Source organism: Asparagus officinalis, chromosome 2, assembly GCF_001876935.1.
Source record: "Asparagus officinalis chromosome 2, Aspof.V1, whole genome shotgun sequence".
In the NCBI taxonomy this organism is placed as follows: Eukaryota; Viridiplantae; Streptophyta; class Magnoliopsida; order Asparagales; family Asparagaceae; genus Asparagus; species Asparagus officinalis.
This window is the reverse complement of record NC_033795.1, coordinates 20,194,488-20,220,150: the sequence shown is the minus strand read 5'-3', so window position 1 is coordinate 20,220,150 and position 25,663 is coordinate 20,194,488. Positions and strand designations below refer to the sequence as shown.

The following is a 25,663-nucleotide window of genomic DNA, read 5'->3' as shown; positions in this document are numbered from 1 at the left end:
TAGACCCCACACTTGTGGGAGCCATGTGCACTGAGCCGCCCTTATCTCCATCTTAAATGTATGACTTTGTAGTGCATTTGAATGAAAAATATGTGGTCAACCTGTAGAAGTCTACTACTCCATATCATACATTAAAACATTAAAATTTTTATGTTCAGGACTACATAATTTTGTTTCAGGTTAAACAATCTTGAGTAGGCTGTAGGATAAGCAAACCCTTTAAGTAGCCCTGTAAATGAACTGTTAATAGTTTTTCCAGTATATGACCTAATCGTACTGCTAGATAATCAGATAACTTATTAAGTGGCATCTGATGATTCATGAGAAGTCAACCATGTTGATGATGCTATGTTCAATATATTGAGGTAGTGCTTTGATTTGGCTATTTGGTCATATCCTTCTTGTGTATACCTTAATAAATTCTCACCATCTGCCCCGCTTCTCTGACTCTTAGAGTAGGAGACTGAAGTGTGCTCCTTCCTTCCATTATCTCCATCTCCAAACCCATAGAACACATTTTCTTTACTGTTGATGCTTGTACTAGGATTTATGGCCAATCCCGCCACTCCTGTCTATATATTTCAATATTCTTTCATCAGTAATTAATTACCAACTTAACGGACATGTTAGTTTGACAACTAGCTGTGAATTCTGTTGATTGTCCATATTACATTCTCCATGTGAAGTTGTGTCCCATAACAGATCCCATTTTAATGGGTAAAATCTTGCATGATTATGATCCGATCATTGAAACATAATCTTAAATTTATCCAAATTGAAGTTAATGTAGATATTAAATTCATATATCTAATTCTCCTTTTTCATATAGTTATCATTCCCAGAATTCATAAGCAATGCTTGTTTCTTTATTGCACGTTTTAGCTGTTTTTATGTAATTACATACTGCTTATCAATTTGTGGGTGCAGATACTTCTGTTATTATTCCATTTGCCCAACTAAGTTTTAAGATCTTATTGAAACCATATAGGAGTAGGACAAAGATTTTTAGTTTAAAGATCTGTTAACGTGTTGTTGACACATTTTTTACCATGGATTATTATGACTATCTTACTGAAGGTTGAGTTCCTTTTAATATTGAATGCCATAATTAGAGTGTCAAAAGCCTTCTCACTTATTTCAGTAACAGATTGTTATTCATACTACATGGATCACTGTCCTGTTAACTGCTAGTAACTTAACATTATTGCATTTGTCGTATTATGGCATGCTGACAATTTTTGGTTGACTTTGTGTACTCCAGGACAGCGGAATCTCTCCAAGTCCTCTATACTGGTGGTTGGAGCTGGAGGGTTGGGGTCCCCTATAGCAATGTATCTTGCTGCTTGTGGCGTTGGTATTATATTTTCCCCTCAGAATATACTACATTTTCTTATGAAATTTGAGGACTCTATCTTTTACTGAAGAATGTTTTCAATTTTCTCGTGAATATACATGTATGAGGAAAACTTTTCTCAAGTATGATTAGAATTAGAATTATAGGCATCATATCTAGCTCTTGCTCAGAATCATTCATTCATGAACTTTATACATTCACTGAAATGACTACTTCAAAACTAAACCTCATTTGGGCAGTTATTAAGTTTCTTACTTTATCATGTGTTCATAAATAAATGGTCATTATCCATTGCTATTATCGAATGCATCATTTGACTATTTTTATTTCTCCTTGTAGGTTGCTTAGGCATCGTTGATAATGACAAAGTTGAGCTTAATAACCTTCACCGACAGGTTGGTATATGACCTGTTTTGTGTCCAACCGCTATCTTCCTCCATACACTATATTATGTATATTACTTGGTAGATGTGAGGTTTTCCTATGAAGTTTGCATTAATTCTATATAACAAGCAATTATGAAATCCATAAAGAAAACTTGATGTGAACTATTGTTTTGAACGATTTGTAACATACCATATATTTGTTGCCCAAAGAAATATGTATAGCCTTACCCTATAAGCAGTCATCTCTCTTCACCACCTCAACTAATATTTCCTTGTAGGTTCACCTTAAATTCAACTTAATTTCATGTCATCTCACACGATGGTTTTCAAAAATAAAAATCATGAAGTTATTTAGGCATGGAGGGGATTAGCAGAGGAAACGGTTTGTTTAGGATTGTCAAGTCGCATGTGTCTTAGAAAGCTTTCTAAAATATCGGCTATGTTCATTCCTTCAGTTGCAATAAACAATAGTGAAGCCATTAAATAAAAGCATTAGTTTCAATTGATGAAGCTAGATAAGCATGCAAGTCAATTTAATTACTCTAATTTGGCATGTGATATAATTAAGATCAACCAACATTATGTGTTTCCTACTCTTTGTAATGTTCAGTTTGGGTACAAAATAATGAAATAGTTTTTCATCAATACCATTAGTTAAACCCTACGTCTTAACAAAGCCCATTGTACCATTTGAACCATTTGAAGACATTATTCTTAAAGTTTTCTGGTGCCTATATTGTACTTAATATTAAGAGCAAAAAGATTTTATATTTATTGGATAAAAGTACAATTCGTAATAAATCTCATTTTAAATTGAGTTTACATTTTTTGTTATATATATATATATATATATATATATATATATATATATATTATTATATATTATATATATATAATATAATATATTGGAGAAGTGCTCCTAAGGTGACGCCTTAAATAATCATCTAAGGACGCGACCTAAATCAAATGATTTGAGCTACATTATGGAATGATGCCGCTCCGTTGAACTTGATCTACAATATTCTAAACCTAAAAGCACCAAGTTTGGGAAGTGAATCCATGGTGCGTTGACGCTGTCATACCACGTCTATCAATTTAAATGGTTTCGAATGAATAGAATATTTACATTGGCCGACGGAGGGGTCAAACGACTATGGGTTCACCCAAACTTGTGTGTTGGGGTTTTAGAATATGCAAATCAAGTTCAACGAGCGGATGCATCCACAATGTAGCTCAATCATTGATTTTAGGTCGCTCCGTTAAGAATGATTATCTAGGCGTACCGTTAGAAACTTGTTCCATATAGTATATAGTATATATATATTATATATATTTATATATATATATATATATATATATATATATATATATATATAATATTTTATATATATATATAAAATTTAATTTGCCAACTAGTGTTAATAGAGATGGTGAAGAAAATCTATTATTACGTAAAACAGCCTTTTGCCTTTTGCTAAACAAAACTTCCTATCTTTTAAAGTTAAGTATCTACTTTTCTAAAATGATGTTAAAATTTTTAAGGGAAAGTAAACTATTAAACAAAAGTAAGTTTAAAACAAATAGTAGTTAGTATCACAATAAATGCTAAATGTGAACAATAATATTTGATGAAGAAGAAAAGTCGTTAGTTTAAGATGTAGTTGTAAAGCTAGATGAAATTTTTTGTAAATAAAAATTCCTCACAAGAAAGTATAGGAGTCACTATAATAGTAGAATGGTGATTCTCTACAAATGTAGACTGCAAAAACTAATAACTTTAAGAATAACGTTAAAATATGTTATTAAATAACATATGCATGATAAACCATTCTTAGCAGACATATTTTGAAGCTCTTGATTATCGTTCTTCATCAGTTATAACTCTCAGTCTTGGGTTTGTCGGAATTAAAGTCAGGAAAGAAATGAAGCAAGTGAAGGAGATGGATGTGACATACAAAGAGATGGACGTTACATGCAAAGAGGAGCTTGTGGTGATGTTGGTTTCCATGGAATAACTTAATGGAGATGATAAAAATGGATATACTAGAGATGAAGAGGTCAATCACCGGAAGGGAAGATGACGAGAATGTCAACATTGGAGAGAAGAGGGACGCACGCATATGGAGAAAGGGTTACATTCTGACGCTGGAGGGGAGATAATGGAAATATATGGCAACATTGAGGAAAATAATGGATGTTTAGGGAATCAAATAGGGGACAAAAAACAGTATTTCACAGGAAGAGACATGTTAGAGCGAAGGAGGGGATTTGGGCAATGGAAAAATCAAATTGGATAAACAAATGGATATTACCATGTAAGAGTAGTATGATGCTCAGAAGAAGGAAGAAAATGAATAAAGGAAAGTAACAAATTGGACAAGCACTGTATGTACTGTTTCCTCTAAAACTAATGTCCAACTGTAGAATTCATTGCCCTCCCAGAATGCATTCTGCTGTGTTCATGGGGACTTAAGCTTGGCAGTTTCCTTATACAGGGATAATGTTATATGAGTTTGACTTTCATCTTCCCACGTTTGACCTGTTACAAAGCAAATGTATCTTTCTTTTTGCAAATGCTTGCATTAGTCAACAGTCACATTTGTCATGGATACTTTTTCTAAGTGATGATGTTCTTGTATCATTTCAATTACTAAGAGTCTCTTCTATTTGTAACTTTAACCATTTGCATTCTTTTGCTGTTTCAATTAAGATCATCCATACAGAAGCATATGTTGGACAATCAAAAGTGAAGTCAGCTGCTGTTTCCTGTCATGCGTATGTAATCGTTCTTTTTATATTACTGAGTTTCTGTTGACATTAATATGGATCAACTGTGTAAATCTAAATTTCTTCACCTGATATTTATTGTTATAATTCAGGATTAACTCCTCTATTAAATTGGTGGAACATAACGAAGCTTTGAAGGCTGCAAATGCTTTGGATATAGTCAGCAAGTATCCTTTATGTGTAATGAAGAAATCTTAGCACTTCCTAGCTCAAGTTAACATTGCTTTTCTTTCAGTTGTAAAATGTTTCCAGGACTACTAGTATCCTTCTAGATATGACATAGTTGTTGATGCAACAGACAATCTGCCAAGTCGATACATGATTAGTGACTGCTGTGTTTTGCTGGACAAGGTATATTAAGTAGCTTCTCAATGCTCATACATCTGATTTAGTAAACATATAGTATTGCAAGTCTAAAAGAAACTTGTTCTTAGTATATATATATATATATATAATATATAATATATATATATTATTATATATATATATATATATAAGTATATAGAGAGAGAGAGAGAGAGAGAGAGAGAGAGATATGGGTATGCTTGGTACCAGAGCACAATTTTGTGCTTGGTAGTGATGTGCCACATCCTCATCCACTCACTACACATGTGAATTTATTCTCGCAGACATTTGAATGAGTGGAGGAGGATTTAACACCTCACTACCAAGCACAACTTTTTGTACTTGTAAGTCGCAAGGCATATCCATATTTCTCATATATATATACTATTAATATATATATAATATTACCTATAATATATTAATATATATATATCATATATATATATAGTATATAACTATATTATAATATCTGTTTTTGCTCGAAGTACGCATAGGCATACTCAGTATCCATGTAATCAGTAATGATCTGCACTTAATGATTTTTAGTTTGTTGACTGAAATGTGCTTGCAAGCTTGTACTATCTCGACCAGTTTTTTTTTTAAAGCGCTTTACTTGTGATCTATGTTACCCCGACACGGCTTTCTTGGTCCCGTACCCATGTCGGGTACGTTTTGGGTACGAATCCGCACCCAAACGGTAGGGACACGGCGATTACATGAGTGAGGGGGAAAAAAATACGAACCTGAAATTTCACGAAGGAAATCTGCGCCTCGACGACGGAGGGAAGCTTCGACGAGGGTTGGGGAAGCTTCGACGGTGTCGGAGAAGCTTCGAGAGGCGTCTACGAGGGTCGGGGAAGATCTGACAGGCATCAATGAGGGTCGGTGAAGCTTCGACGGCGTCAGGGAAGATCCGAGAGGCGTCGACGAGGGTCGGAGAAGTGTCGACGGCGTCGGGGAAGATCCGAGAGGCGTAAGTTGGGTTTGGGTTTTTCTTGACCCGTTTGTTTTTGTTTTACTTTTTTTTTGGTTTTGAAATGGTTGGGCCGGTCCTTTAAGCAGCCCACTTAGTTAGGTCTGGGCTTTTAATGCTTGTATTTGATTATCTAGGTAATAATATTAGTTCTAAATTTTTAATTAAAGTAAAAATAGTTTTCTATTCTATTTCCTATGCAAGAAATATAGTTTTAACTTTTGGAATATCGATCTAAAGTGAATTATTTTATATATATAGCCGTGTCCCCGTACCCTACTTTTTACAAATTTGCCGTGTCCCGTACCCGCACCCGTACCCGTACCCGCACTCGTACCCGCACCCGTACCCGTACCTAGGCAACCTTGCTTGTGATGAATATTTTCCAACATGGGAATTATTCACATGTTGTCTATCACAATTAGTTGAAGCAGCTATATTATATTATCTTGCACTACTACTTTCTTGATTTTAGTTCCTAGCTCCACCATTCTCATAATTTCAAACAAATACCTAAAATGGGAGTTCAATTATTTTTCTTAGGGTTTTTACATCAAAAACACCTTTACTTTTACCCAAATTGATACTTACCACCTTTAAAGTTTTTTTTTTAATTTATGTAAACACCTTTACTTGCGTACATCTTCACAGTCAACACCTTTTTTACTGTTCTCCCAGGAAAAATCATATATTCCCATTTTATCCCTATCTTCTTCCTTCCAAACCCTAACCCTAACCCTAGCCCCCTCCATTCTCCTCTTCTCCAAACCCTAACCCTAACCCTAACCCATTTTAGCATGAAAGGGTAAATTTTCTTCTGACCATATTTATTAATATCTTTGCCAACATCTGTAGACTCGCCAATTCATATTTTTTGGGGACAAAAAATCTAGGTAATCTATGTACTTTTTTTTTCCTCTCACTACTCTCTGATTAATTCCTTTGTAATTGTGCAGCCTCTTATATCTGGTGCCGCATTAGGTTTGGAGGGTCAGGTAGACTTTCTTTGGAAAAACCTTCAAGATTTTGCACTATCGTTCATATTGAACCGTTGTTTATTTCAGATGTCCATTTGGGTTATCATTAAGTACTTAGCATTGTAAAAAACACCTTCTGCAGCTGACCGTGTATCATCATAATGGAGGTCCTTGTTACCGATGCCTTTTTCCAACACCTCCACCTACAGCAGCATGTCAGAGATGTTCTGACAGTGGTGTTCTTGGGGTAGGTAAGTGGGCATGTCAGTATTTGTCAATATGTGCTTTACATGAGATCCACTATCTTGATCTTCCTGTGTTACATTATTTTAATGCTTTCAGTTTTTGGAGTTTTATGATATCTGCTGAATCTGATAAAAATTTTGGAGTTTTTGATCAAGAAGTTTTGAAATGGTTGCCTTTATGTCATTTATAGGCAAGTAGTGTTGTATGTTGTTCATGCTAAGTTATATCCATAATGAGGACTTAGTGGATGTGAAAAGTGCCTGTGACCCTTGCAGTTCCAATCAAAATAGTTCAAATTTTGAGAAAAGATAGTGGTTCATAACCAGCCTGTTTAGCTAAGGTTGTCTAATTAAGGGTATCGTCAGATGACTTGAAGAGAATATGTTATCAATGCGTAAGACTTATTGCACAAAATTAAGCCTATAATGCATCTTAAGCACCCAGGGAAAGCAGCGATGAGATAAAATTTGAGGAAGGTAAGATTATGCTTTTGCATCAGTCATACATTTTGTTAAGAAGCTGTTTTTGAACACTAGTATCTTCTTTTAGACAATCTAAGATAGACTTGCAGTAAAGAATTGTAAATGGTATCTGTTAACAGAGAAACATACCTGGTGGAGACATTAGGAACAGAGTTAATGGACTCATACATCGTCATCATTTGTTATATCATCTATTAGATTAATGCCATTGAATTTATACCTGCTAACATAATTCAGCCTAGTGTATCGAGTACTTGAGAATGTATATATTATTATCAACAAGTATTGACGGATCTGTGGAAGGAAATAAAATGTTTATATATGTGTTCTACTGCTGAAATCATGACTGCAAATAAATCAACTATGGACCTATTTATATATTGTGATTTGTGACCACTGGAGAAATAAATGGAGGAGGAAATATCTATATATGGTTTTTATTCATCTAGAAAAGTTTATGATGGAGTATAAATATGTTCATGTGATCAAAGATGTGTAGGATAGAGCAACAACTAGTGTGAGAACAATTGATGGAATGACAAAACTATTTCATATTCCATAGCTTTGCGTCAAGGATCACTTTTACATCTCTAGCATAGTTATTGACAAACTTACTAGACATTCAAGGGAAAGTCCCATGATGTATGTTGTTTATTTGCATACCATTAGTTGATGAGACAAGAGAAAGATAATTCCTAATGTTGAAAGATGACACGCCCCGGTTCCAAAATGTAATAGTTTGGAACGTGACTCGACCGACAATGCTACCATACGGTCACATTCACGCCTCTAGATCATCCTGTATATAGATATATTGCCAAAAAGAACCACAACATAGAGCATGTAACTATGATAACAAAGAAAATAGATAGATAAAGAAATATCTGAAAAGACAGAGTTCTACTACAAGTCCACAACTATCCAAAGTAGGAAAGAGAAAAAATACATCACAGTCTGGAGAACCACATGTGGTTACAAGAAAAGTCTTAGTCAAATAACTACCTAAGACAAAAGAATTGGAGAATTGGTAGGATAAAAGGTGATCACTGCCGTTGAGCCTTATCCTCGAAATGCTCTCGATCCCGCGAAGAAAGGACGGTCTCCGAGTCTGGGGCGCGCAAACCCCAGGGGAGTCAGAAAACTCCCAACAAACATGTAAAATAAAAAAATTGTGTGCGTGTAAATGTATATGGTAGATATAAAGAAAAGATGAAATCTAAATTAACGGTGACTAAAAGAGATACTACTTGTAGATATTAAGAATAAGTCTATCACAAAGCATACAAGCACATTATTATTATTTTACATGTTATTTGAATTCGAGGAGAATAATATCATGTATATAAATCTGGTTCCCGTAAACCGTCCCGGGAACACGGCTTCAAGTCAAGTATTGGCCCTTGGCCTTTATATATAATTCAAGATATCAAGAATGCGCATGAGCCCGCTTATATACGCGTTATATTCTCCGTCCAATTTTTCTTTATAAAACCTACATTTATTTTTTTCTTTATAAAACCTACATTTATTTGTTGATTTTAAGTGGTTGTGCATGAGATATTATTCAATAATCACAGAGTTTTCGTGGAACGACTTCCGTAAACTATAAAAACTAACCGTGACCAGATCATGCCCAATCAAGATGGATGCACCATCTAATTAATGCTATTATGTAATTATAATAATCAAGCGAAACTCGTCACACTGGGATATCGATGTCGAGGGTATAGCCATGCTATGATAGCACACTTATGAATCATATTTTTGACGAAAGTCGTCTTCATGCACAATCGACCCTATTAAATGTCACTAGGTGATCAAACATGGCATCAGGTATTCATCATCAAATGACATATCTTTACTTATCAAAAAGACAAAGATAAATAATTAACATAATTATTTAGTGTCAGAATAAGTCAACCGGTTTGGTTTTAATGGCTTAAAGATTGACTAAGCCTGATTTTTTTAGTGAGCAAAAGGTTCAAACGGATCTGAAATTTGAGTCATAACTCCAAACAGGTCTGGAATTTGATATTGGATCCTAACTGGGTCAAACGGTTCTAAAATTTGAATTATAAACCCAAACGGGTCTGAAATTTGATATTGGATCTTGACTAGGTCAAACGGGTCTGTAATTTGAATTATAAACCCAAACAGGTCTGAAATTTGATATTGGATCCTAATTGGGTCGGGTTAGTTCACAACAGACCCAAATAGCTTTTGAAAAAAAAAAATGAATGGCAAAAGATTCGAACCTAAGACCTAAAAGCTAATAACTAAGTCACTTAACCACAACTCTAACCACTACTTTGTGACAAACTGACTGTATTAAACAATTACAACTATTCTCTGTTATAACGATAATCTTGAAAAAAGTTAGAAAATCTTTAAAAATTACTTTTTTAAGAAAACTATACTGACCGAAATAACCAGTTTTGAAAAAAAATGTAATAAAAACTATCTATAAATTAATTATCTTAACTCTAGGAGGAGAATACTAGTAATTGGATAAGGTAATTATGAAAATAAAAAGTTTAGGTTAAGAAATACTTGCATAAGGTGTCAATATTTTTCCTACAGCATTGTAATAAAAAATATATAAAAACTAAATACAATCTATTCATCATGATTTTCTACGAAGAAATACAAGTATTTAGATAAGGAGATCATGAAAATAAAAGAGTTAAAGAATAAGAAAATGCTTGCCAAAATAATAATTGAACTCTGAAATTAAAATCCATATCCGTTCCTTCTCATTGAGTATCTGATTCTCCTTTCAATTTTTTTCTCCGTTCTCAATTTTTCTCTTTGTTTTTTTGGGAGTTTCTGTGAAGAAAAAGGTAGATGAGATGGATATGGATTTTAAAGAAATAAAGTTGTTATATGGTTAGAGATTTTCTAGGATGGGGGAGGGGGTTTGCTTGTTAAACGTGGGATTTAGTATTATCTTAGCTACATTTCAAAAATTTGGTATTATATCCTACCCACCTAAAAAAAAAGATTTTGTCCTCGAAATTAAATCCAAGCACATGAGGAACTAGACGTTACCGGTAATTAAGAGATGTGGATAGCGTTGACGAATATCGTCCTCTCGCTCCCATGTTGTCTCGCCAGGTGCCTGGTGTCCCCAAGATACCAATAATAGAGGGATAGTCCTATTCTTGAGAACCTCCTGTCTGTCTAAAATCTTTTTTGGTCGCTCCTCGTATGATAGATTCGTCCAAATTTGAAGCTTTTTAATGTCTAGGATGTGGGTCTCATCTCACACATAACATCGAAGCTGCGATACATGGAACACATCATACACTCCCTCTAACGATGGAGGCAAAGCTAGCTGATAAGCTACCTCTTCTACTCTTTCCAGTATCTCGAATGGACCGATGAAATGTGAACTTAGCTTCCCACAGCTGTCAAATTTGATAACTCCTCTAGTTGGAGATATCCTCAAGAAAACATGCTCTCTAACCTGAAACTGTAGAGATCTCATTTTAGCATCAGCCCAGCTTTTCTGCCTATCTTGAACCGTCTGAAGGCAATCCTGTATCGTCTTTATCTTGTTTACTGTTTGCACTATCATCTCAGGACCTAGCAGATGCCGCTCTCCCAAATCATCCTAACAGGTAGGAGATCTACATTTTCTTCCATATAATGCCTCATAAAGTGCCATCTGGATGCTGGCATGATAGCTATTATTATAAGAAAACTCCAAGCGTAAGTGATCTTCCTAAGAGCCCTTGAAATCCAGCATGCATGCACGTAACATGTCCTTCATAATCTGTATAGTCCTCTGATTGTCCATCTGTCTGAGGATGGTAAGCCGTGCTGTAACTCAGTCTAGTTCCAAGACACTGCTGCAAGCTTCCTAAAAGTGGGATAAAAATAGTGTCTCTATCAGACACAATGCTAACCGGTACCCCATGCAAGTGTACTATTTCTCTCATGTACAGCTCCGCTAGACTCTCCGTCGTCTGTCCAACCCGAAATGGTATGAAGCGAGCCGACTTAGTGAGTCCGTCTACTACTACCCATATGATGTTGTTTCCCTTCTGGCTCCTCGACGAGGCTATAACAAAATTCATCGTAACATGTTCTCACTTCCATTAAGGAATAGGAAGAGGCTACAACAAACCTGCGATACTCTGATGCTCAGCCTTCACCTGCTGACATCTTGGGCATTTTGACACAACCCGAGCTATCTCCATATTCATTCCTGGTCACCAGTAATGCTCTCTCAAGTCTTGATACATCTTTATGCCCCTTGGATGAATAGAAAGCACTGAACTGTGCGCCTCCTCTAGCAATTCTCTCCAGACCTCGCCTTTAGGCACACACAATCTACCACGAAATCGCAGGGATCCATCCTTATGTATCTGTAGATCAGTTCTCTCCCCAGACTCTATTTGTTTCTTAAATTTTTGGTACCAAGCATCCTCGAACTGGGTAGCCTTGATCCGGTCAACCAGAGTGGACTGTAACTGTAGACTCATCAACTGTCTTCCTGCTCCCGGTAAAATAATCTCTATATTCATCCTTCAGAACTCAGCTAACAACTCCCGCTGCCTGGTAAGTCTCATCACCACAGGCTTCTTGCTCAAATGATCTGACACCACATTAATACGTCCCAGGTGATATTACAAATCAAGATCATAATCCGCCATAAGCTCTAACCACCCGCGCTACCTCATATACTTTAAACTTTTATGATATGTGTCACTTTCACTTTCTGTCCTAAAAGATAGTGTCGCCATAGCTTCAATGCAAAAATGACCGCCGCCAACACCAGATCATGAATCGGGTAGTTCCTCTCATGGTAGTTCCTCTCATGCGTCTTCAGTTGTCTAGACGCATAAGCTACTACATTCCCATGTTGCATCAGAACACAACCAAAACCCAAACCAGAAGCATCTGTGTGCATTACAAACCCTCTTGACTCATCCGGATTTGTCAAAACTAGAGCTATCGTCAAATTCTCCTTCAACCCGTCGAATGCTGCTTCACTCCTGAGTCCACATGAATTTAACATCCTTTCGAGTTTGTCTAGTAAGTGGTCTTGCAATCTTTGCAAAATCCTTAATGAATTTCCTGTAGTATCCAGGCATCCCGAAGACACTTCGCACTTCTGTCATAGATGTAGGCGGGTCCAACCTCAACACCGCATCAACCTTTTTTGGGTCCACCGAGATACCTGCCCCTAAAATCACATGCCCCAAGGACACTTGCTCCAGCTAGAACTCACATTTGGTTAATTTTTCATAGAGCTTCTCCTTCCGCAGGATTTCCAACACAGTCCGTAGATGTTCTGCATGATCTTCCTTGGTCTTAGAGTATACAATGATGTTATCGATAAACACCACCACAAATGGTCGAGATGCTAAGAAAACACCTTGTTCATCACGCTCATAAATGTAGATGGAGCGTTTGTCACTCTGAACGGCATCACAAAAAACTCATAGTGCCCGCACTGTGTGTGGAATGCGGTCTTGGGTATGTCTTCCTTCCTCACCTTCAGCTGATGATAACCTGACCTGAGGTCTAGCTTAGAAAACACCCTAGCTTCTCCGAGCTGATAAAAAAGGTCATCAATCATGGGAATTGGGTATTTATTTTTGATAGTAATCCGATTCAACTCCCTGTAGTCAATACACATCATTCGGCTACCATCCGGCTTTGGCACTAACACCACTGGTGCTCCCCAATGTGAAGTACTAAACCTGATAAATTTCTTACTGAGATATTCCTAGACTGGCTTTCGAAACTCCTCTAAATTTGCTATCGGTATCTGATAAGGTGGTTTTGAGATACGTACAACCCCTGGAATTAGATCGATGACGAACTCTATATCTCTATCTGGTGGCAAACCCGACAACTCATCAGGGAAAACATAAAAAAACTCCTTGATAATTTCTGGTATGGGCTTCTCCTCTACCTCTATCCAAGTTAATACTCTATCCATACCCGCTCGATACTCTGGCTGCTCCATCACCGATTCAACTCCCTGTAGTCAATACACATCATTCGGCTACCATCCGGCTTTGGCACTAACACCACTGGTGCTCCCCAATGTGAAGTACTAAACCTGATAAATTTCTTACTGAGATATTCCTAGACTGGCTTTCGAAACTCCTCTAAATTTGCTATCGGTATCTGATAAGGTGGTTTTGAGATACGTACAACCCCTGGAATTAGATCGATGACGAACTCTATATCTCTATCTGGTGGCAAACCCGACAACTCATCAGGGAAAACATAAAAAAACTCCTTGATAATTTCTGGTATGGGCTTCTCCTCTACCTCTATCCAAGTTAATACTCTATCCATACCCGCTCGATACTCTGGCTGCTCCATCACTTTACTACCGCTTATGAATTCAAATTCTGGGTGATCTGGTACCTTGAACGCCATGCTTTTGCGTCGGCAGTCGATAATCGTATGGAAGTTTAAGAGCCAATCCATCCCCAAAATAACATCGAACCCGTTAGTGACAATCACTAACAAGTCTGCAAACTACTATTGAGCATCTCTTACACTCTCTACTAGACATTAACACTTCGCTACCTATATGGATATTCTAGGCTGCATCTAAACTATCACATGGTATGGTGTGTCGTGATATGAACTGAGCAGATATGAAAACAATGTGATGCACCAGAATTAAATAGGGTGAAGGCAGGGACTGAGAAACCAGAATGCTACCTGTGATCACATCACCTGATGCATCTGCCTGCTCAGCAGTAAGTGTCAAAACCTGATCATGTCTCTGCTGTTGCTGATCCTGCTGAGTATACTGCCATGGACGCCTTTGCTGATACTGCAGCTGGTACGGATGCTGAAACTGGGGACCTCTCCGCTATCTCTGGCTTCGAAATTATTGTCCCTTTGATGTCCTCGAAACATCTGCTGCTGAGTAGAAAGTGATGATCGCCACTATTATCCATCCTGTCTAGCCTGGCCTGCTGGTACTATCGCTCCACCTGAAGCTCCTCCTGAAACTCCTCTACTAGGGCAAGTAGTAAGTTGATGATCCGCCGCCTCGCATGCTAGGCACAACCCGTTAGCTCTCATACAGTCCATCAAGTGTCCCGGCTTGCTGCAAAAATGGCAAATCATGTTGGTTGGTTGTGAAGCTAGTCTCCGGGTCCCTGTCTGCTAGCGCTTGGTTGGTGCTCCTCCTGTCTAAGGCTTGTGTTGATTACCCCCTGATGTTTGTCCTGTAGGACGCTTGTTGGCCCCTCTCTTCATTGAATTCATGATCCAATCAATTGTTCAGCTTTACGAGCTGCCTCCAAAACATCAGCATACGTCTCAACTCCCTTCTGATTGTAAATCTGCATCCGAATCTCAAAACTAAGATCCTACATGAATCTTTGTACCTTATCTATCTCATTAGACACATGCCTGGGGCAAACCTGCTGAGCTTAGCAAATTCTGCTGCATACTAATCTACAGTACTAGCTCTCTGTCTCAGCATAACAAACTGCCTATGCATCTCAAGGCAAGCTGTCTTAGGGGAAAATGTCGCTAGGAAGCTCTCTCGGAACGTCTCCCATGAAATCGGCTTAAGAAGCTTCTCCTCTTCTGCATCCCACCGGGTTCTAGCTACATTTGAGAGCTGCAGCTATACTATATCGACTCTATTTTCGTCTTGGATTTTAGATGCTCTCAACAAGCGGCCCATCGTCTGCAGCCACATCTCGGCCTCATACCCTCCTTCAATCCCAGCAAAGTGTTGCTGGTTGAGCTTCTGAAAATCGAACATATTACCCCGCCTTGCATCCTGTTGTTGTCCATCCCTCTGATGATTACGAGCTACCAACTCCCTAATTGCTTCTGCAAGATCAGCTTGATCGACTGACATGCTGTCTCTTAGGCCCAACTGGAGTAGGGGGACGACGTTTTGGGGTCATAGTGATCATCTGAAATGAGATTGATCGAAATTAGGACTTGAGAATCAAGGTACTACGAGTCAAATGGTGTACTTCTGGATAGGAAAGAACCTGTTCTATACATGCTCTGTTCTTGACATGATCTTAGTTTTTTTATATACAGAATGAGGCAACAATTATCTAGTTGGGCTCTGATACCAATAAAAACTTTGTCACGCGCCGGTTCCAAAATATAATAGTTTGGAACGTGACTCGACCGGCAATGCAATCATATGGTCCCATTCACACCTCTAGATCATCCTGTATACAGATATATTGCTAAAAATACTACAACATAGAGCATGTAACTAAGATAACAAAGAAAATAGATAGATAAAAAAAATCTCTGAAAAGACAGAGTTCTACTACAAGTCCACAACTATCCAAAGTAGGAAAGAGAAAAAATACATCATAATCTGGAGAACCACATGCGGTTACAGGAAAAGTCTCAGTCAAATAACTACCTAAGACAAAAAAACTGGAGAACTGATAGGATAAACGATGATCACTGTCGCTAAGCCTGCTACTTGAAATACTCTCGGTCCTGCAAAGAAAGGATGGTCCCCGAGTCTGGAGCGTGCAAACTCCGTGCAAACTCTAGGGGAGTCAGAAAACTCTCAACAAACATGTAAAATGAAGAAATTATGTGCGTGTAAGTGTATGTGGCAGGTATAAAGAAAAGATAAAATCTAAATTAACGGTAACTAAAAGAGATACTACTTGTAGATATTAAGAATAAGTCTATCACAAAGCATACAAGCACATTATTATTATTTTACATGTTATTTGAATTAGAGGAAAATAGTATCATGTATATAAATTGGGTTCCCGTAAACCATCCCGGGAACACGGCTTCAAGTCAAGTATTGATCCTTGGCCTTTATATATAATTCAAGATATCAAGAATGCGCATGAGCCCGCTTATATACGCATTATATTCTCTGTCCAATTCCCCTTTATAAAACCTTGATTTTAAGTGGTTGTGTATGAAATATTATTCACTAATCACAGAGTTTTCGTGGAACGACTTCCGTAAAACTATGAAAACTAACCGTGACCAGAACATGCCCAATCAAGATAGATGCATCGTCTAATTGATGCTATTATATAATAGTAATAATCAAGCGAAACTCCTCACACCGGGATATCGATGTCGAGGGTATAGCCATGCTATGATAGCATACTTATGAATCATATTTTTAACGGAAGTCGTTTTTATGCACTATCCATCCTATTAAATGTCACTAGGTAATCAAACATGACATCAGGTATTCATCATCAAATGACATATCTTTACTTATCAAAAAGGCAAAGATAAATAATTAACATAATTATTTAGTGTCAGAAAAAGTCAACCGGTTTGGTTTTAATGGCTTAAAGATTGACAAGCCTGATTTTTTTAGTGAGCAAAAGGTCCAAACGGATTTGAAATTTGAGTCATAACTCCAAACGAGTCTGGAATTTGATATTGGATCCTAACTAGATCAAACGAGTCTGAAATTTGAATTATAAACCCAAACGGGTCTGAAATTTGATATTGGATCTTGACCGGGTCAAACAGGTTTGTAATTTGAATTATAAATCTAAACAGGTCTAAAATTTAATATTGGATCCTAACTGGGTCGGGTTTGAGTTCACAGCAGGCCTAAATAGCTTTTGAAAAAAAAATGAAGGGCAAAGGATTCGAACCTAAGACCTAAGAGCTAATAACTAAGTCACCTAACCACTACTCCAACCACTACTTTGTGACTGACTGACTGTAGTAAACAATTAAAACTATCCTCTGTTATAACTATAATATTGAAAAAAGGTAAAAATTCTTTAAAATTTACTTTTTTAACAAAACTATAATGATCGAAATAAACCAATTTCGAAAAAAATAATCTAATAAAAACTATTTACAAATTAATTGTCATAACTCTAGGAGGAGAATACTAGCAATTGGATAAGGTAATTATAAAAATAAAAGAGTTTAGGTTATGAAATACTTGCATAAGGTGTCAAGATTTTTCCTACAGCATCGTAATAAAAAATATATAAAAACTAACTACAATCTATTCCTCATGATTTTCTACGAAGAAATACGAGTATTTAGATAAGGAGATCATGAAAATAAAAGAGTTAAAGGATAAGAAAATGCTTGCCAAAATAATAATTGAACTCTGAAATTGAAATCCCTATCCGTTCATTCTCATTGAGTATCCAATTCTCCTCTTAAATTTTTTTCTCCGTTCTCTATTTTTCTCTCCGTTTATTTTTTTTTGGGAGTTAATGTGAAGAAAAAGGTAGAGGAGATGGATAAGGATTTTAAAGAAATAAGGTTGTTATATAGTTAGAGATTTTCTAGGATGGGGGGGGGGGGGGGGTTGTTTGTTAAATGTGGGATTTGGTATTATCTTAGCCACATTTCAAAAATTTGGTATTACAAAAGATGAGGGGAAATTCTTTAATCTAAAGGATTTAGTTATAATGTATATTGATGGTAAAATGTACCTGAGTAATTACTCTCTATTTAGATATTCACCAAAATGATGAGATTGAGGAGATATGGTTTATCGAGTCAAACCAAGATCATTAAAATGGAGGAGTATTCTTGGCATCGGGAATCCTATGTGATCGTTGACTACTTATAAATTTAAATGAAAATTTTTGTAAGACGGGCATAAGACGAACAATATTTTATGGATCTGAATGCTTGGGCAATTGAGAAACAAAATGTGCAAAAAACTAGTAATATAAATGAGAATGTTATGATGGATGTGTAGATATACACTAAAAGATCGGATAAGAAATGTATGTATTCACAGGTTAAAGCTTATTCCGATTGAGATACAATGAGATAACTAATTGGGATGATTTGTCCATGTGTAATGGAGGCCACTAAATGCATCAATTAGGAGAATTATCTTATAATAATTAATGGAACAATGAGTAGAAGTAGATGTAAGAGAACTTGGTTGAAAGCAATTAAGAAATATATAACGTTGATTTATTTCGTGGAGGAGATTTGCCTTAATAGAACTAATGGAAATAGGAACCATGGAGGCAATTTGAAAAACTTGGGATAAAGGCCTTCTTCTTGTTGTTTGTCTGTGTGTGTGGTTGGGTGCGTGCGTATGAGGAAGTGTGTGTGTGCGCCTGTATGTCGTTCTTTCAGATTGTCAATTCATTTTGGACAATGATATGAAATTTGAAATATTGATATCTTAAAGTATTTATCATTTATCTCATTTATAAATTTGTACTGGTATATATGTCCATATGCCATGGAATAGTTAGATGTATGGTTGTGCTGACACTAAGATATCTCTGCACATGCTCACGTATATATTTTTTCGTTACTATTTTTATATTATTGTTGTAAACTCCATGTGGTGATTTATTATTGTTATTATTATTTACCACTTGCTTCTGATTTTGTTCTCTTTCTAAACACCTAATCTAGCTTTTTTTGTTGGGTGAGTAGTTCCTGGTGTGATTGGTTGTCTGCAAGCCCTAGAGGCGATAAAGGTAGCTGGTGCTGTTGGTGAACCTCTGTCTGGAAGAATGCTTCTTTTTGATGCATTGTCTTCTCGTATACGGATTGTACGACATTTGACCTTTTCTCTTCATTTGTAAATTATTTAATGCGTGAAATCTATGTTTCACCAATTTTTCTTTGGACTTGATCTTGTTTAGAACTTTTTTAGTGAATATTAAAACTTCATTGATATTAAATCTTGCAAAGAAATCATAAGTCTTCAATAAAGACTTTTATCCCCATTACTTGAGTTTAGCTTTATTATATTTATCCTATGGTGGAACTGTAACTGAAAATCACATTTCACTTAATGGTTAAAAATAGTACTTTGCATTAATTGTATATAACGTGTTGACTATGTTATCTGGGTACTTCTATCATGAAGCCGTACTCGATACATACTGAACGTTCATTGGACACTTCTATCATATGTCTTGCCTGTATTGGCCACTGACACTCCTTGAGTACACACATACATTTATCCGGATATGTACTCAATTTTATAATACATGTTCAATTTAAAACACTTCTCATATACTTCTTATACGTCTATGCTACACATCCACTTCTTGAAACTCATTGGACGTAGGTCATGTTTGTTTCAGTCGACACCTAGTTCAGAACTATGGTATTAAAGATCGTTTTGAGTATCTAGTCCAAAGTCGAGCTTTTTTCTAATTGACAATCTACATAATAAAGGAAACATATAAATGTTAATAAGATAATATCATAACATGTGATGAAAAAGATCTTATGTACATTATTAGCTTCGATATACGTATATAGCCGTGTCCCTGAACCCTATCTTCTATAAATTTCCTGTGTCTCATACCCGTACCCCGATCCCTACATGTACCTGCATCCATGCAACTTAGTTTGCCAATTTTTTGGGATATAGTCGATTGCTTTTAACTCTTTAAAAAAATTTACGTTGGCAGTCTTCTTTTTTCCCTTGTTTATGTCCATTTGTAAAAAGGAAAAATTATGATAGTTTAGTTATTGGAAACAATAAAAAGGATACCCCTGGCAGTTTCATCTGAATTCTTGGGATTGCTTTTGTAAGGACATTTGTCTTCATGGAGTTTTTCCTCAATTAATTGCATGCTTCTAATTACGTGTGATAATATTATTCTCTTTTCAACTGCCTAAATGCATCAAAAGCTGATCATTTTGGTAATTTTGAAGATTTTGAAGCACAAAACTTTTATAATCACTTCTTAAGTTACTTAATAGAGTTATTCATGTGATAATTCCCCAAATGTTCTGTCAACTTTTGAGGATATTTTGGAATTACACCACCCAGATCTTGATGTTCATGTTATACTTTAAAATTCAAAGCAGTTACATAATAGAGTTATTCATGCGATGATGATTCCCCAAATGTTTTGTCAACATATGAGGATTGTTTGGAATTACACCACCCCCTAACTTGACTTTCATGTTCTACTTTAAAATTCAAAACTGCTTAGAGATCGATCATATTGGTTCAAAGTTTAAAGCAGATTTTGATCAAAATGTTTCATTTGTTTATTGTTTTGTTTCCCGTGTCATTATGAGGATTGTTGCAAATGCATAGTTGGTATATATGCAATATTTGGCCTAACATATTCTAAATCTTGACAGGTAAAGATAAGGGGAAGGTCATTGCAGTGTATAGCTTGTGGAGAAAATGCTACCTTCACACAAGAAAATTTCAGAAGATTTGATTATGAGAGCTTCACACAGTCCCCAATCTCGGACACGGTAATTTGTTCCTCCCATTTTTTGATAAATTTCCTTTTACCTATTTTTCTCTGTCAACTTTTTTCTCATCTGAAACTCTGAATATATTTTCTCATGTTTTTTGTATCTTATGATGTCATGAAACTTAGTACTAACATATCCTTGTTGATTATCTAAGATTCTAAGTAGGTGCTATTGTTGCTGAGTCTGAAAATGATTTCAATAATCATGATATACTAAATCCCGCTATTAGCAAAAAAATCCTTTATCTACTTGTTTTTTGACTTATTACAAGTTACAACGTGAGTACTTGTATCCAAATGGAACATAAGAATTTGAACATGAAGCATTTGTTGTTTTGGTCTGTAGTATTTTATCTTATGTATCTTTGTGACATTAGATTGTTGTAATGTCTCCTTTAGCAAAATGACTTCAACCCCGTTGTTTCTTGTTCTTCCTGTGCGTATACAGCTCCTAGGCAATATGGCATTAGGCATTAGTTCTGATGCCCCATAGGGCCAATTCCTTTTGTAACACTACTTAGATAATTTAGAAGCTCAATTTGTTCTGTGTTCTTTTTATTAGGTGGTGATGCAGGTCGTAGTCAATTTGACTTGTAGTATAGGTGTGAATCACATTTTCAATAAATTGAAGCTCCTCACTAATTGATATGTTTGTAAACTATAGACAATTGTGAATCAAGGATGTACAGAAAGAAATAGGGATCCTCATATATGCACATCTCTTCAAGTTGTTGTAGCAGCTCAGTTGTCCTGGTTCAAGGTTAAGGAAGATCTATGTAATCATCTAAACTAGAGGAAGACTCCAATATGTACACATGGCAACTGATCTACCTCTTCTTCAACTTGAAGATCCTTATAATCATTGATGAAACTCCCTCTTTAGTCATGTTGGTCAATTGTTTGAAGATTTTTTGAAGAAATTAGCTTGATTACTCCTCTGTAGATCACAACCTACTCGATGACAAAGTGATGAGCTGCTGTTCTAACCAACAATCAAGAATTTGTCTTAACTCAATTCTGTTCTCATCCATCTTGATGCCACTAAGTGGTTGCTCATAATAGCTTTGATGTTTAGCCATCTCATCCATCTTGATGTTTGGTCATGGTCACTGATCTTCCTTTTCAAGTGTTTTGATGTTTGGCCATGGTCACTTGAAGATCTTTATCATTCATTGATAGAAACTCACTCTTACTCATGTTGATCAAGTGTCTAGATGTCACAAAGTGGTTGCTTGTTGTAGCTTTGATGTTTGGCCCATGTCCTCCTACATATTCTTGAAGCGCACTATTGTTGGCTTTTGGAACAAGACCAAATATTTGCAGCGTTGGTACCAATGTTCAAAAATATGTTTTCTTGATTGATTGCTTGGCTAAGTGTTCGTCCTCAGCCCTAAAACACCACAATTTGGGAAATATCGCTTAATTATGCAGTTATCCCACATAATCCGGCGAATGAGATTTATTCACACATAGTAAAGAAGGGTGATACCCATCTCCAAAATACTGACCTGTATTGTTAAGATTGAAAAGATCTCTAACCCTATCCCTCCCCCTTCCCAAAATAAACAAATAAATAAATAAAATAAAAAATAAATCACGATCCTTTCTCCTTCAGGCCTCTCCATTTCTCCCGTTTTATGTCGATGATCATTTATCCCTCCTGGTCCTCTCTCACACACGATCCGAGAAAGTCTTCGGCCACAGAACGTCTTGTTTATCCTCTTCCCGTATCACTGACGAAGACCTTCCCTTGCTGTTAACTAGAGAAACCTGAAGCTGACATCCACCACCTAGGCTTGTTCTTGAGCTCTTGTTTGCCGTCAATAAGTCTTCCTCACCACGTTGAAGGCTTCAATGTCGAAGGCTTTGTTAAGTGTATGGTTTTTATTCATTCATAATGCTCAGTTTCGTTACGTGAACTACATATATTGCGTACTTAGCTAATTGTGTTTGTGCAGTCCTTTCACGTCACTATAAGAAATTGTATCATTTTCTAAGGTCTTGATTGAGGTTGTGGAATGATTGCATCTTTGCACCAAAATATAGGCTAGGTTAAGATCATCTTAAACTCATAGATTGTTTTTTTACGGAAGTCAATTGCTACTGTCGCTATGTACACTAAAGTTATTTGATATTTTCCTCTGTAACATCTTTGCTGTGGTCAATTTCATCCGTGTTCCTCTCTAAAGAGGAAAAAAATATCCATGTATCCAATGATAGATTCTTCTTTAGGTTTATTTTCTCTGTTATTTGAAAATTACTCGGCCATGAGCGAGTGAGGATTGTGAGCGGAGAATGGGACAAGGGGGCGGATGGCGGGAACAGAGGATCAGGAGTTATATGGGCAAATAGGGTTGGGGCTCTTTTTGATCTTGACAATACTGGATTGGGTTTCTTGAAACAGGTTTAAACACTGTTATGATTTTAAAACGCCTGCTTAACTCAATTATGCGTGCGGATAATAATAAGCCTGATTTCTCACCTGGGTGAAATGTGTTATTGAAGATTGGATTCGTTTGTTCTGGAAACTTACAACAAAATTGCATCAATATTTCTGGACCATTTTTTGCTTTTCAATTGGTAAATTTGACCACGGCATGTTGCAAGTGACCTGTTGATAAGCATCAGTTGTGTTGATACCCTGCATGAAATTCTGAATCAGCCTTAAGCAGACATGATTGAAGTTTCCCACCTCTCAACAAAATCAACTATACTTATGTTTGGTTTCCAGGATATTACTAGAAGTTCCATACTGGTGTTGTCTTCTCAGTAATAGTTCTGACAGAACTGGAGGCTAATTCGTATCAATTGTTCTAAACTTTCATGTGACTACCAATGTACTGTCTCTATCTTGTAACCCACATTGTGAACCCACAACATTGAATAATCTAGTTTCTCTCTGAGGATTTGACATTATGTTTGAATTGTCCCTGTTACTTGCTTCTCATTTCAATTTCATGTTATGTCTAAATCTTCTGTACTGAAAACATGAATAGATTTTCTGTGCCTACATCTACATTCACCATTACGATTGTCTATATTTTACTTGAAAAATGAATGAAGTATGGTCGTCTGTAATTTGATGCAAACCATTTTGGTTTTTGTGTTTACTGGGCTCACAACCAGAATGTACAATAAGAATAAAAAATATCTCTATGCCTTCTAGTTCTTACAATTGTTACTTACAAGTGACTTAAGATTGTCGACTCTTATTGCAGTTACTAAAACCTGATTGGTATGAATGAACCATGTTCGTCATTAGCCAGTTTTCTCTGATAATGTAACGGTAGTTCTTGAATCTTGATTTGGTTTTCTGAAGCTAACATTGAAACAGCAGCATCAATCATAGGCTATCAATTCTGTATGTTGACTGACACTGATGAGGTTGTGGTGTTTATTACATTCTTTTCTCTTCTAAAGACACGTCATATATATTATATATATTATTGGCTTAATTACGGATGCACCCCCTGTAGTATCCTTCCTTTGAACTTAGTATGCTTCTAGTTTTATATTGCAGATAAAACCCATGAGTGAATTTTTTTAATACTCTTTTACCCTCAAGAGGTCTGTTTGTCAAAAAGTAAGGACAAATTTTCAAAACCAACCCCTTTCACTATTTATTTTCAAAAAACGACCGCTTTTGCAAAAATTTTCAAAAACCGACCTGGTTTCAGCCCTGGAGCTGAAATCAGGTCGGTTTTTGAAAATTTTTATCCGAAACTTCACGGGAGTTGAACTCCCGTGAAGTTTAGTAAAACTGCTAAACTTCACGGGAGTTGAACTCCCGTGAAGTTTCGTAGTTCAAAATTTTTTTTTTTGAACTGCAAAACTTCACGGGAGTTCAACTCCCGTGAAGTATAGCAGTTTTACTAAACTTCACGGGAGTTCAACTCCCGTGAAGTTTCCGAAGTTTTTCCACAAAAACCGACCTGGTTTCAGTCCCAAGGCTGAAACCAGGTCGGTTTTTGCAATTAAGTTTGAAAGGGGTTGTTTTCTGGGATTAAATTTCCAAATAGGTTGGTTTTGAAAATTTGTCCCAAAAAGTAACTTTGCTCTCTTGGAAGGGAAGAGTCAAGAAAAATTCACACAGGAGATCTATCTGCAAAAGATAAAACTAGAGGAGTAATAAGTTTGAAACACTGATACTACAGGGGGTCTATCTGCAATCAACCTTATATTATTTGCATTCTCTTTAATCTGGATTGCAAAATGTTTGTCTTATTTGGTTCACCAACGAAGATTGTTGATTCAACATGCAGTCCCGTCCAAAGCTGAGCCTGCTACCAGAAAGTGCCAGAATCAGCAGTCACGAGTACAAGAACATAGTCGATAAAGGCGAGCCACATATTTTAGTGGATGTTCGTCCTGCCCACCACTTCAAGATCTCAGCTATTCCGGAATCTATTAATATTCCGCTGTCCATGCTTGAGCAGAAGATGTCAACATTAGATTTAGTTTTAAGGGAAGCCAGACAAGCATCGAGCAGACCTGCAAGCTTGTATGTAGTGTGCAGGAGGGGGAATGATTCTCAAAGAGCTGTCAAGTTTCTCAGTGAGAATGGTTTTGCTTCAGCTAAGGATATTGTCGGAGGTTTAGAGTCATGGGCAAAAGATGTTGATCCCACATTCCCTACTTACTAGCTAGTTTATATGTATTGTTGCCGTGGCTCCTATAAATTAATTTGTAAAAGATTCAGTGGTTTATTTATCTTGGTCATACAACTAATCCTTGAAATGTAACGTGTAATATTAGTATGTGTATCTTTATGATTTGATTGCATCAACACCCCTTAGATAATGTCGAAGCTTGTTAAATAAATTGCTGTTGGATTTGTACGCTGGCGGTAATTTGGATCCTCTGCGGATTCAGGGAAAGCATATATATCCTATAAATTAATTTGTAAAAGATTCAGTGGTTTATTTA

At 36.4% G+C, this 25,663-nt stretch overlaps 1 protein-coding gene across 1 annotated transcript in view; it reads left to right on the top strand.

The window, feature by feature from the left end:
* LOC109830466 (adenylyltransferase and sulfurtransferase MOCS3-2) overlaps window positions 1–25,663 on the top strand; it is a 27,567-nt gene extending 1,904 nt beyond the window's left edge. The window contains exons 3-12 of the mRNA XM_020397726.1: window positions 1,262–1,354; window positions 1,694–1,749; window positions 4,451–4,515; window positions 4,620–4,694; window positions 4,800–4,878; window positions 6,802–6,840; window positions 6,965–7,073; window positions 18,939–19,057; window positions 20,616–20,735; window positions 25,000–25,663. Coding sequence (XP_020253315.1) covers window positions 1,262–1,354; window positions 1,694–1,749; window positions 4,451–4,515; window positions 4,620–4,694; window positions 4,800–4,878; window positions 6,802–6,840; window positions 6,965–7,073; window positions 18,939–19,057; window positions 20,616–20,735; window positions 25,000–25,380 — 1,136 coding nt within the window. The 3' untranslated portion in view covers window positions 25,381–25,663. The remainder of the gene's footprint in view (window positions 1–1,261; window positions 1,355–1,693; window positions 1,750–4,450; window positions 4,516–4,619; window positions 4,695–4,799; window positions 4,879–6,801; window positions 6,841–6,964; window positions 7,074–18,938; window positions 19,058–20,615; window positions 20,736–24,999) is intronic.